Raw genomic sequence first — 12,534 nt, 5'->3', positions numbered from 1 at the left:
CTATATAGCAATGGGATTATCCTCATCCAATCATCTGACCGCAACCTAGAAGTAGTAGATGAAATTTTCTGTCTCATCAAAAACTCTGTAACTAATAAGGAATCCTCCCTACCCCAAGCTCTTCAGAGATCTTCAGACAACCCACAGGAACCTCAACTTGTGTCCTACCATATCCCCACCACGCTAAGAGCTCCTCCCCTTCCCCCCTCCACCATCTTTGGCAATCAGTTTACCCAATATCAACTCTCCACCACTACCCGGGGAGCCTGAGTCTCCCTACTTGAGTTACCATAATATACAAAGCCCACTCTATACCTCTAGAGCAGCGATAACTGAGACACTAACACCTTCACCCCGATTCTACCCTTGACCTCTGAACACACCCTTGGCAATGGACATTGAAAGGGGTCCCTTCCCGTCCCTGTAGTCATGTTCTTAACGTTTTAGGCAAAACACTCATCGATTTATGAATAATGAGTGCAAATGCATTAAGGTAACCATGTTGTTCTTGCTTACATTTCACATGCTTTACTTAGTCTTGCGTTCCCTATGAGTGTTTGATATTTCCAGGATGTTTTTACCTTTTTTTTTCAGGCAGCATATTACTCTTGTCTAGTACATAATTTGAATTGAGTTGCATCAAGGTGTTTATAGAGGGTCACAATTGGGTTGTAGCTGAAGGCAGTGCAAATTTCTCTCAGTGGGGCAGTATGGTGTTCACTGGGGGAGAGGATGTGGCACTATGGCCAGAGCTGCCAAATTTGAACTGGGGAACCAGGTTCAGCCTCCAGGACCAGTCCACCTGAAGAAGCACATTCCCATGCTAGACTTTAGAAGCCCCCGCTAGACCTTAGAAGCCCTGGTGTCTTAGCACCAGCAGGTGGACCCTAGCGGTGGCAAGTGTGGGTTAACCTTGAAGGCCTGTCCACTACAACCCATGCTCAAGTTCACTTACAGTATTTCGGACAGGAGTACGAAGCAGCACACCCTAGAGCAAACACCCCCCACCTAGTAGTGGTCAGTCTCGCTCACTGATCTTGCTTGCCACACACGGTATGGGGGCTGGTCTGACTTATACTTTGTGTTCTCTGATTGACTACTCATGTGTCTATTTTGGTGTTCTCTGTAGGAATGTCTATGGATACATATGACGGGGTAACCTGGTAATCTTAAGGTCATCATTTACTATTTACTGTGCTTTGAAAGTGAATACAATTAAATATGTAATGAAAACTGTGTTGTAAAATGCACCGTTTAGGTCTTTCTGTTTCCAATTTGTTGGGGGGGGGGGAGAACCCCCCGCAAACGCTGGTCTGACAAAGTTTACCATGGCTGCTTTGACTTCCCAGTCCATCCCTGGCCACTGCTCATTAGAAAAAGTCAAAAATCTAAGCAGATGCCACACTGCCAATCTTGGAGTATGATACGCTATGGAAAAGGCAGCTGCTGCAGTGTTTAACTGTGCAGGCAAACGTAATAAAACATATACTGAACTCAGAAACATCCAACTAACAAAGTAAGGGGGAATTGGTGAGTATAAAGAGGAACATTTAGAAAGGTTGCACACTTTCAAACCAGACTAAGAAGAACAACTACATTCCTTGGCCTTTGTGAATTGCATTAGGTATTGATAAAACCCTACATAGATATGAAGTACCACATGGCTTTAAAAGAAACTAGAGGTAAAACTATTCAAGCAGGTATAATAAGCGATCTTGGAAATTAAAATTCAGTATATTTATATAAAGCTTCATTGAAGCAATTCAGTTATTTGCAGTTTTATATAACACGAACTTGACCTGAAGGTATTGGAGGGTTTTATATGATCACCAGTAATGTTACACAAGGACACATTCATTTTTGGGTAGGCATGCGGAGATTAAGTGGTTTCCCCAGGATCACAGGATGTTGAGCCAATGCCGAGACTTGAACATGGTTCCCCAGTTCCAAAGTTGGCTGCTCCGGCCGTTACAGGCAATCTCTACTAAGATCACATAGTATCATAAATTAAGGGGCCAATTTAGAGATTGATGGATGGATTACAGTCCATAAGGGTTGCAAAGGACATTCCATCTATCATCCTGATGGCACTGTGCCAATCAAATTGAGAGATGAACACCAGCTCAGTGGTTATCTCTGTACTTTAAAAGGAATCACTACTCATTCAAGATACAAAACGTTTTGTGGGGAATGCCCACTGTAATTTTGGATGGCTGTTCACCAAACGTTTAACTTTTTATATTTTTCAGAAGGAAGCTCCCAAAGTGTAGGTTTGTTTTTGAAAAATAAAAAAGGTTTAAAAGTATGGTGGACAAATGTCAAAACTGAGGAAGGCCGTCCATCAAACATTATACCTTGAATAGAACTGCTGTGGCAGTGGTTCCTGTCAAGGTACAGAGGTGACCGCTGGGCTGGTGGTCATCTCTAAATTTGACAGATGAAGATACGTCAGCACGGTGGACTTCATATCCTCCGAAATCCCAACCACTCCATCCATCAAAGTCTAAATGAAGCCCTTTGTCCACTAAAAGCTAGCAAAGTCTCCAAGCAAAGTTTGCTGCTGAAAAAATGCAGAATGTGATGGAAAACATCTGTGAATGAGTGCAGAAACACACATTTCCAGGTTTTTTCACCAGAAACCATGTCACTCATAGTGAGCTCCAGAACAGTAGACTAAAATACACCTAGCAGTCTATTTCTTTTATATTGGTGTGATATTTAATGTTACCAGTGATACTAGAGATGACGTTGTTTCTGATGTTGTCAATAAATACAGAAATAGTGGGTGCTGTGATTACATTCACTAGCAATAATATGTACTCATGGGCATTATTTGTATATGGCTGCAGTACCCCTATCGAAATGCAGATTTCACCATTATAGCATCCACCCCAGCTCTTGAGCACTCTAATGACTATGCCACACACAGATATCTGTAATACACGTCTTTATTCTTCAGCATGCAACCGGTAACTGAGCGCACTACATCATACACTTTATTGAACACACCCAGACAGACCCAAATACCTACCAACTGATTAGGTAACTTTGTGAGGACTCTGCCTAGGACCACAAGGGTCCTATTGCCCATGATCACACAACACTACATCTCCCTCATTGTTATTAAAAAAAAGACAACATATATACATTAGAGTTCCTCAATGAGTCGTCAAGGTGCTCGCACCAATCTTCCAGATTGAATCATATGATGGGAAGGAGCTGCACTGTCATCTGGAATTGTAGATGTAGACTTAGACGCTTGACTTGGCACTCAGGTGGACTTGTCTCACTTGTAAGGTCTGGAGCTGACGAACATCGCGGAAAATGGTGGAAATGTGACGAGTCTCTCGTAATGGACTTTCTGGGACGTTGAGCAGTCATCATATGGCCATTACTTATCACGACCCTCAATGGTTCAGCATCAAACGGAGTCTTGCATTTCCGTTATTGTTTGACTTGGATCCGGTCTCCGTTCTAGAAAACTATGTCCCAAGCACATCAGCACCTATCTGCATAGACCTTCATTTTACTTTTGCGAAAAGTGTCAGTGACAAGAATCTCATCCGGGTCCATTATTCAACTTGTTGTCTATTGTGGTAGCTATGTCCCATTGACTCTCCTGAGCAGGGATTTCACCTGTTGTAGAATAGGGAGTTGACCGGTAGGCAGACAGGGCTGGGCATAAGGCTGACCTGAGATCGATTCCTTCGAGCGCAGCACGCTGAACCACTTTCTTCAGGATGCCCATAAATCATTCAACAACGTCATTTGCCTGTGGCCAGAGAGACGTGTTTTTCTGATGCTTGACATTCAAATGACTAAAAAAGTCCTTACATTCTCTGTTATTGAAGGGCAGACCATTATCAGATTTGAGTATGGGGTGAACACATCATGCTGCAAAAATATCATCCAGCCTCTCAATACCTCTGTCATAGGTGATCGAGGATAAATTATCCACTAAGGGAAAATGTGAGTACTCATAAATAACTACCATGAAATGATGATCATTGCTTAAGGGTCCAAAAAAGCAACTGAAAATGTTCACAAGCCCACACTAAAGCCAGGCTCTCCTTTTCTGGCTAATAATAGGCATGTTCAGTCTCAGATAGACTTCTTCTAACCTAGGCCTCAATGTGTCCCAGAACATTCTGATGTCTATTGTGTTGAGCAAGAACCGCGTACAACTCCACCAGGCTTGCGTCTACAACAATCTGAGTATGTAACTTTGGATCAAAGTAAGCCACTTCCATTGCAGTTTCAATTGCGTGTTTGATTTTCTTGTAACTTCAATCACATTCAGAGGACCATTGGAAGGGACCATTCTTCTTTGTCAACTCTCTTAATGGGGCACTCACCATGGCAAAATCATGAATGTATCTGGAGCAATACCTGGTCATGCCTAGGAAGGATTGCAGCACGGTTACATCTTGCAGGGGGACAAGTGGATGACAATGCTTGTACTTTTTCAGGGTCAGGAGTCATTCCCCCTCCAGGAAAAATATGTCCAAAGAATTTGAATTTGGTTTTGTAAAACTCACACTTTTCTACATTTAACGTGAGACCTGCATCGGTGAGAAAATGGCATACTTGTATAAGAGTTTTGTCATGTTTCTTTTGTGTGACCCCAAACATTAATATATCATCACTGTACTTAAAAACGTGTGTGACAGTGTGAATTATTCAGCGAATTACACCCTGAAAGATTTCTGCAGCCGACAACACAACAAAACTGAGTCTTTTGTGTCTGAATAAACCAACATGAGTTGAAAAAGTAGTAATATACCTACAGTTCTCTTCCTGCTTGAATTGATGGAACCCTTTGTTTAAATCAAGAGGAGAAAAGACTTTGGCACCATTCAGGTGAGTAATCATGTCTGCTATGTGTAGACCTGGATGTCTCTCTCAATAACTTTGTTGGCCTGGTGCCTATCAACAGAAATGCACACTGCTCCGCCACTTTGTTTTTTCAACACTACAACTATGGGTGAAACTCATGGAGCCGGCCCAGTAGAGCACACATGATGTCATGCCTTAATAACGTTTCTAGTTCTTTCTCAATGGCCTCCTGTAATTGAAATGCAATACGAGGGTGTCGCTGAGCAACAGGACAAATGTCCTAATTAATGTGAAGTTGCACCTTCATTGTCTTGAGATTCCCTAGTCCATGAAACAACAACAGGAATTAGCTCACTATTTCAGATTGTGCATTGAGGTTGTAGTTGTTGGATATCAGTCACATGTCAACAGCAGTACTGAAACTGAATAGACATGCACTCGACAAAGTACCTTGAAGAACATCAATTGGTGCTTGTACTGTTGCTTTCCCATGTCTCATGGTTGCTACAAATGACCCTTGACTTTGCAATGGCGTAGAAGCAGCCCATGTGTACACCTTTGTTTTCAATGGCATTAGACGTGGTACTGGAGGCTGTTTGTTGTATTATTCTACCAATATGCTATTAATCAATACACCACGGTCTACAATGAGAGCTGTAGGGCAGCCATTTACCTTTAGTGTGATCTTATTGCATTGGCCAAAGGAGTTTGCTTGCTTCATGTGGCGATCTCTCTTTGACTTGTGTTCTTTGCAAGCAGTCAATCATATATGTGCATGCCTTTCTGTGGTTGACATCACCATAGCACATCCATCTTCTTCACTGTTGCTTGATGATGACACTGAAGAGTCTTTGGAAGATAAATTTGATGACGATCGACTTTGTTTAGTCTCTACTTGCTTCAATTGATGTTGCTGTTTAGCTTTGTGGGCATGACTGGAATGCTTCTGGAACTTTTTGACACCCATTTTCTCTTCGAGATGTGACGTCCATTACCACCCCCTTTTGTAGGACTTACGGGTAGATGCATCATTGTTGCCGTTTGCGATTCCTTAATTGCGAAAATTAAGGAATCGCAATTAAGGAATCGCAAACGGCAATGCATCAAAAATTCGCAATTTATTTTGCGATTCCTTATTTTTCTTTATTTGCGATTCCCAATTTTGCGAATCGCAAATAAGGAATCCCTTTACATTGATTCCTATGGGCCTAGAGGTCCATAGGAATCAATTGGAAGGCATTCTCATTTTGCGATTCGCAATTAAGGAATCGCAAAACAAGAATGCATTTTCAAGGGTGCAGGGGGGGTCCAAAGGACCCCCCCTGCACCCCTGAAATTAACCTTTAAGTAAATTTTTCACACACACATGCCCAAAGGGCATGTGTGTGTTTAAAATGAAACTTTCAAAAATGCACTTTTGTGCATTTTTGAAAGTTTTCGTAAATTAGCATGAAGTTTAACTTCATGTTAATTTACCACTTCCAAATTGCGATTTTTTACCTTAAAAAAAATCATGCATTGCATTTAAGAAATCGCAAAATTGCGATTTCTTAAATGCAATCGCAATTTAAGAAATCACAAATAACTTGCGATTTATTAAATTGCGAAAAATTCAAAAAAGGTTAATGCATCCCAAATCTATGAATTGCATTCGCAAACGGCCGAATTTTGCGATTCGCACCATTTGCGAATGCAATTCTGTTTGATGCATGTGGGCGTTAGTTTCTCTTGTGCTTTGCAGAAATGTTTTTCTCACCTACAGCCTTTGCATATCTGTCCAATAGCAAGATATTTAACTTTGTGTGGAAATGAGAATCCACATCGGAAACACAGTTACTTTTTCTTTGTAGATGCTGTCTTCTGGGCCTCCACCTTGTGTTTCTGCTTACTTTTCATGATCAACGCTGATTCATTCTGGGTTGTTCCAGCTTCCATATCACGAGCCTGTCGATCTGCAGCCATGAGTACCTTTTCTAGACCGAGTGTCTTTCTCAGCATGCATCATCTGAATGAATCGGAGAGTTAACCATCACTGCCTCTGAGGCATATGGCTCCTTCGTCTTTGAATTCATTGAACTTGCAGTGCTTGATGAGGGTATCAAGACTTTCTAAAAACTCATCCATAATTTCACCAGCTTGCTGTCTTGCTTGCTTGAAAATGTATCTTTCATAGTCGACATTGGATTAAACTTGGCTTCTAACTTTTGTGTGATTTGACAGTATGATACTTCATCAGCTTGTGATATTTTCCTTATCACTTTGTTCTCTCCATCACCTGCAAGGTTCCTTAAGTATTTGATGATATTTACTTCTTCCAGAGCCCCTACCGAGTCCTCAAACATTTTGATCCATGCAGTCCATCTAGCGCTGATGTTCTGCTTTTTGGCAGTGTCGAAAGGTGTTGGTACTCTTTTCTATACCCATTGGAGAACCTCAATTTATTTTGAGTTGTGCTGAATGCCACCAGCTGCCTTTTTGGTCATTTCTGCAGGGACCAACGGCTTCGGAAACACAACCCTCACCATATTTTGAGGATGTACGTCGCTTTGTCTTTTTTTCGTTGTGAGTAGGCTTTTGTTTCTTGTACCTGATTGTCTCTGCCTTTAGCATTTCTGCTTTGTATGAGCAATGGCTCTTTCGGACTTACCAGTAGCCTTCAGGTGGGTTTTCTGTATAAGCTAGAGCAGCGCTTTGACTCCACATACACCAACCATAGCTTGCACTTTGGGGCACAAGTGGATCGCACAAGCAGTTTGCTGGACCTTGGCAAACTCTTAGGGAAAGCAGTCTTGTTTCTTCAAGGCATGTATGCCTTCCTCGTTGCCAGTTGTAGCATCCACCCCAGCTCTGGCGTATTCTATTCTATTCATTATGTGGCATGCAACCGTTTATTGACCGCACTGACTCACAGACTATTGACCACACCTAGACACACCCAAATACGTCTCAACAGATTACATAACTTTGTAAGGAGTCCGCCTCGGACCACAAGGGTCTTACTGCACATGATCACACAACACTACAACTATATATACAGAATCAATGCTGTGTTTTCAAAGTCATCAAACAAATGTTGGAAACAGCAATAGAATGAAGTTTCAGTGATGTCATTGGAGAGGCCAACGGAAATATGATATGTGAAATCACCAGTGGTTATAGATGATGTCATTTGTAATGTCATCTATAAAATAATTGAGGTTGTGAGTAGTGCAATGGAGGTGGTTTTGTTGCATAGCTCACCACAATTGGGGTACTTGTGTTTTAGATTGTAGCCATAAAGTCCATTCAATTATCATTTGGTTAAAGGGTGTTTGTTTAAAATGTCATATAATTACTGATCTTAGTAGAGGACCATCCCCTTACAAACAATGTGTTAATAAATGTATTGTTTTATCTTCTGATATAAATAAACAAGTACCTGTTCCAGTTCCCCACCTCTTAATACTTTTAGTTTTGGGCTGAGGTTTCGACAGACTTCAGGTGAAGTGTATATATTAAATGTCTATTAATTTCCAATATATCCTTAAGAGTTGAGAATTTCGAACTGTTCCAGTAGTACCTTTTTCAATGCATACAAATGAAGTTCAAACTAAAGTAGCTCATGTTTTTATTACAATGACATGGGCTAAGGCAATATTATTAATGCTTCTGAAGAAGCTGATTTAATTAAAATGAAAATTATTTAAAATAACAGCAAGGATTACCATAGACTTAAAAATTAGATGAAAATGACACACATTTTAAATGTGTAAGCTGCACTAGGCAGCCATAGTTAATATCATTAGTATAGGCCACAGAAATGCTTAAATACAAGTTTTCTTTTAACTAGAAGCAAACTCAATATTGCTGAAATATTCACAATGCAATTTAGAAACTTGACCTTAATTTAACATGCGTGGAAATAATTGTCGTAACTGCAGAATGTTCTGGTTTTAATAAATGTATTATTTTACTAAGCAACATATTATTTGCAAAGACTAAACTTCCTGTTTTTAACATTATTGACATAATGCTTGAATAGAATAGTTGTACATTTTAAAACAGTAATACTTGTTGATAAAATACAGTACAAAATAGTGATTTTGCAAGTTGATGTTTGTCTTCTTTAGTATAGTTCACTGTGTAAGCAATGGAACAATTAACATTAGAAGGTTACACTGTGTTTGATGCCTATGGGAATAGAGGCTTATTAATCAAGAAGCCACATAGGGAAAATGTTTGTAACAAACTCTGTGATAACAATGCTGCTGTCTGATTGGATCCGAAGAGGAGAAGTCTGTCACACAATTTGCAACAATACTTTTGCCTTTTTATATTAGTGTGTGTTCCCGGGTTGTTTGAGGCTTCAATGCTTTTCCGCACACCTTTTCCCCCTCATGTCTCACTCTTTTCCTTTAAACTTGATCTCTTCATGAGTTCTACTAACTTTAAATTCTTATTGATGAGCTTTCTGTAAACGTACTTGATTTTTTGGACTAATTTGAATAAAAAAAAAATAAAAGATACATACTAATCTCTTTATGAGAAAAAAAACCTTTTAGACTATTTCAAACTATTGTCGTTGACTGAACATAAAACTGTTAATGTAATTTAACTTATTGTGATGAAAATGCTCAACACTCAAAATACAGTGGAAAAGATCCGTCACCTGGGATGATTTGTTTGAAAAAGCCAGCGTGGGAATGGGACTTGACCCTATATGTGGTGGTTAGGAAAAAGGTTGAACCATATTATTTAAATGTTGCCCCTGATCGGTGCTATCACATTCTCGTCTCAAGTACATTTTTATGTATGTATTACAGTAAAAGGGCACTGCAAGGAATCTAAGAATCAGTCCCAAACAGACCAAAGTGTGTTCTAGCCTAATTCCTCATATCTTTTTTTTAAATGGCAACATACTGCTCTTCTGCAGCCCACTTGTATATCTTTATTCTAATCTGCAATGCGAGTTTGATATCGGATTTTGAGTAGTGCAAAATTACTGAACTTTTTGCACTTTTCCACACACAAATTGCTCCAGGTATGTAACATAGAGGTCTTTGCACTGAAAAAAATATTGTGAAAAGGGGGAAGATAAGATAAAATTGATTCCATAGGTTTTTTTGCACCACCGTGTCTTTTAACACCCCTCAACATGTCTCTTACCAACCACTGCCAGTAACTGTTAATAGATCGCTAAGATTGTCGATGTTTACAAACTTACTGCAAGCAAAAGAAGCTTCATTTGTCCTTCCTCTGCTTTCACTTCTTGGGCACCTGTACTAGTTAACAATGAAACATGGCAACAACACCTGACCAATTCGCATTTTCTTAAAATATCGACAGGCTACGGTAAACACATCTACACAATGACCTGCATCTCTGCTTGTACCTTTAGCGTTGAAGAAACTGTGACCTCAAAGGATTCATCTTCCAAACACAATTCCTGCCTTCTTTCCACTCGAACATCTGCGTAACTAGTAACAAAGGAACACAGGAGTCACACTTGAATGCACCACAGCACGTTTGTTCTCAGGTTATGCTTACATTTTGCGACCTCTTTAAGGTGCATCACTGTTTTATTCTGAATGAAAAGCCGCATGAATCCTCAAACATATTTTTTCATGAAAGCATACATAGGGATAAAAATTGTTTTTAATTAACCAGCTCTCCTTACACAATTTAGGTACGTTTTTAGGCAAAAAGGAGCATCACAAAGACCCTCCCCCTAGGTCTGTTGGAGGGTTCCAAAAGGATCTCCCCCCCCCCCCCCCCAACAGTGGCCCAAATTTTTTTTTAGGTCGAGCCTATAGCAGCGCATGCGCTGCTATAAGAAACCGTCCTCTTGGAATCGCTTTAGCTTCAGGAGAAGCTTGTGCATGTGGGGCTCACACGCCATTGGCCTTTGTGTCTGGCTTTAGCACGCAATTGGCCAAAGGCGTGTGGAGGTCCCAGCTTTTAGGAAAACGTTCACTCCCAGAGCGATTTGCTCTCGGGAACCAGCAGCAGGGTGGCCGGGCTTGTTTCCTTTGTGTTCGCGCACTCTTTCAGTTTTGTTGCAGAGTACATCTCCTCTCCGTTATTTACAGGACAGCAGCACTTCACGGCCGCAGCGGTTCATGTTACGTGAAGCGGGTGCCATGTTCATGAAAGAAAGCCGTGATTGATGACAAAAACTACATTGTTCATACTTCACAAGAGCCAGGTTTAGGGGAACACGTCTGTATATTGTTAAGATTACAACGCCGGGCTAAAACATGGACCGAATGCAGAAAGACACCACAGCTGAGGGTGGCTAAGGCGAGGCCAGCAGGGCCACGCACGCATCTCAAGTTGAATGTCTGTTGCTAAGGAAAGCATGCAGCAGCGGTGCTGGTAGCCAAAGCTGATAAAATACAGCTCAGCACTGCTCATCCCGCGACCCGCTCATACCGCAAGCAAACACGAATGCAGCACCCACAAGCCAGGAGCACCCGATTCATGTAGACTCCTGTGCCTGTCCCTTCCACATGGAATGCAGAAACTGACAGGTAGTAGGCAATCTTCCCTCACTCACAATACCTGAGCAAACAAACGCTGAACGGCTGTCTTATGAGAAGAGCTAAAATGTGAATGATGCTGCGAACAAACCAACTGAAGGGCTGCCCAAGTGCCACACTAAATGTATACTGTGCGGAGGCTGGGACAGAATATTGCTAATACTTAAACGAAGCAATAACTGATGATGCTGGCTGGCCTAAAGCCTCTCTAGGACATATATGTATTAAACATGTTTTTTTTAATTACAAGACACTGGCTAACAGCTAAAGCAGTCAAAAACTGACCTAAAAATCTGCCCAATCTTTTCCCACCCGAAAATGTTACAGAAAATTTAGAGTTTATGAAGGTCTTCCAGGGGATATGAGAAGCCGATTGTGTGTTTATTGCCTGTATGGGTCCCCGGGGCCTTAAAGGCTCAAGAAGGCTGGACGAATGCCACCCCCCATCCCCAGTCTTTAGAGCCCAGGGACCCCCATCCCCTGTGACAATTTAGTTTAATTAAGCTAAGGGTGGTGGTAAAGCTTGTGTAGGAGGGCCGAGCATTATAGTTATGTACACACACACACACACACAGTTGAAGGCACACACACATAGTTAAAAACATATGCATTTACATTAAGTAATCTACATTTAATTTGATTAATTTATACTTGAAATAATGAATTTCATTACAAGAACAGAGGCTCCATTATGCATTATTCCTTTAATGCAGTCCAAGCAGCTGCTTACATCACAATATTAAATGGTTCCAGAATAGAACAATAGCAACAAATGAAAGGTATGAGACATCAACAATCTGCCTCTTTTAAATGTGGCTCCAAGCAGATAAGTTCATTTTCCTTCATTACCATTATTCATTTTTATCTCTATTTTGAAGTTCCTTTGTGTGTGGCTTAACCCCTCCCCCCCTTCCTACTGCCTCTATACCGATCTTCAATTTACGGAGATCTATCTACACCCCCTTCCCTAGTCCCATCCTTGCGTGACTGACCAGATTAGCCTGCCTTTTCTTTCAGCTTATGTACTTTTTATAATGTTTGAATATATTTAAAGATTTTTAGATGCCCTTAATCATACCTTAATATTTTTGTAAAGAGCGGAGGAGGCAGGTGAAGTTTCGTAATAGGATTTATTTTAAATTTAATCCAAGGACCCACTGGAGCACAGAGCCAAGCGTCT

At 40.8% G+C, this 12,534-nt stretch overlaps 1 protein-coding gene across 1 annotated transcript in view; it reads right to left on the bottom strand.

Annotated features, from left to right (window-relative positions):
- Positions 1-12,534, bottom strand: part of NPAS2 (neuronal PAS domain protein 2) — a 420,609-nt gene that overhangs the window by 87,091 nt on the left and 320,984 nt on the right. The window contains exon 12 of the mRNA XM_078658025.1: positions 10,208-10,292. Coding sequence (XP_078514151.1) covers positions 10,208-10,292 — 85 coding nt within the window. The remainder of the gene's footprint in view (positions 1-10,207; positions 10,293-12,534) is intronic.

Source organism: Lissotriton helveticus, chromosome 8, assembly GCF_964261635.1.
Source record: "Lissotriton helveticus chromosome 8, aLisHel1.1, whole genome shotgun sequence".
Classification (NCBI taxonomy): domain Eukaryota; kingdom Metazoa; phylum Chordata; class Amphibia; order Caudata; family Salamandridae; genus Lissotriton; species Lissotriton helveticus.
This window is presented reverse-complemented; position numbering and strand designations above follow the sequence as displayed.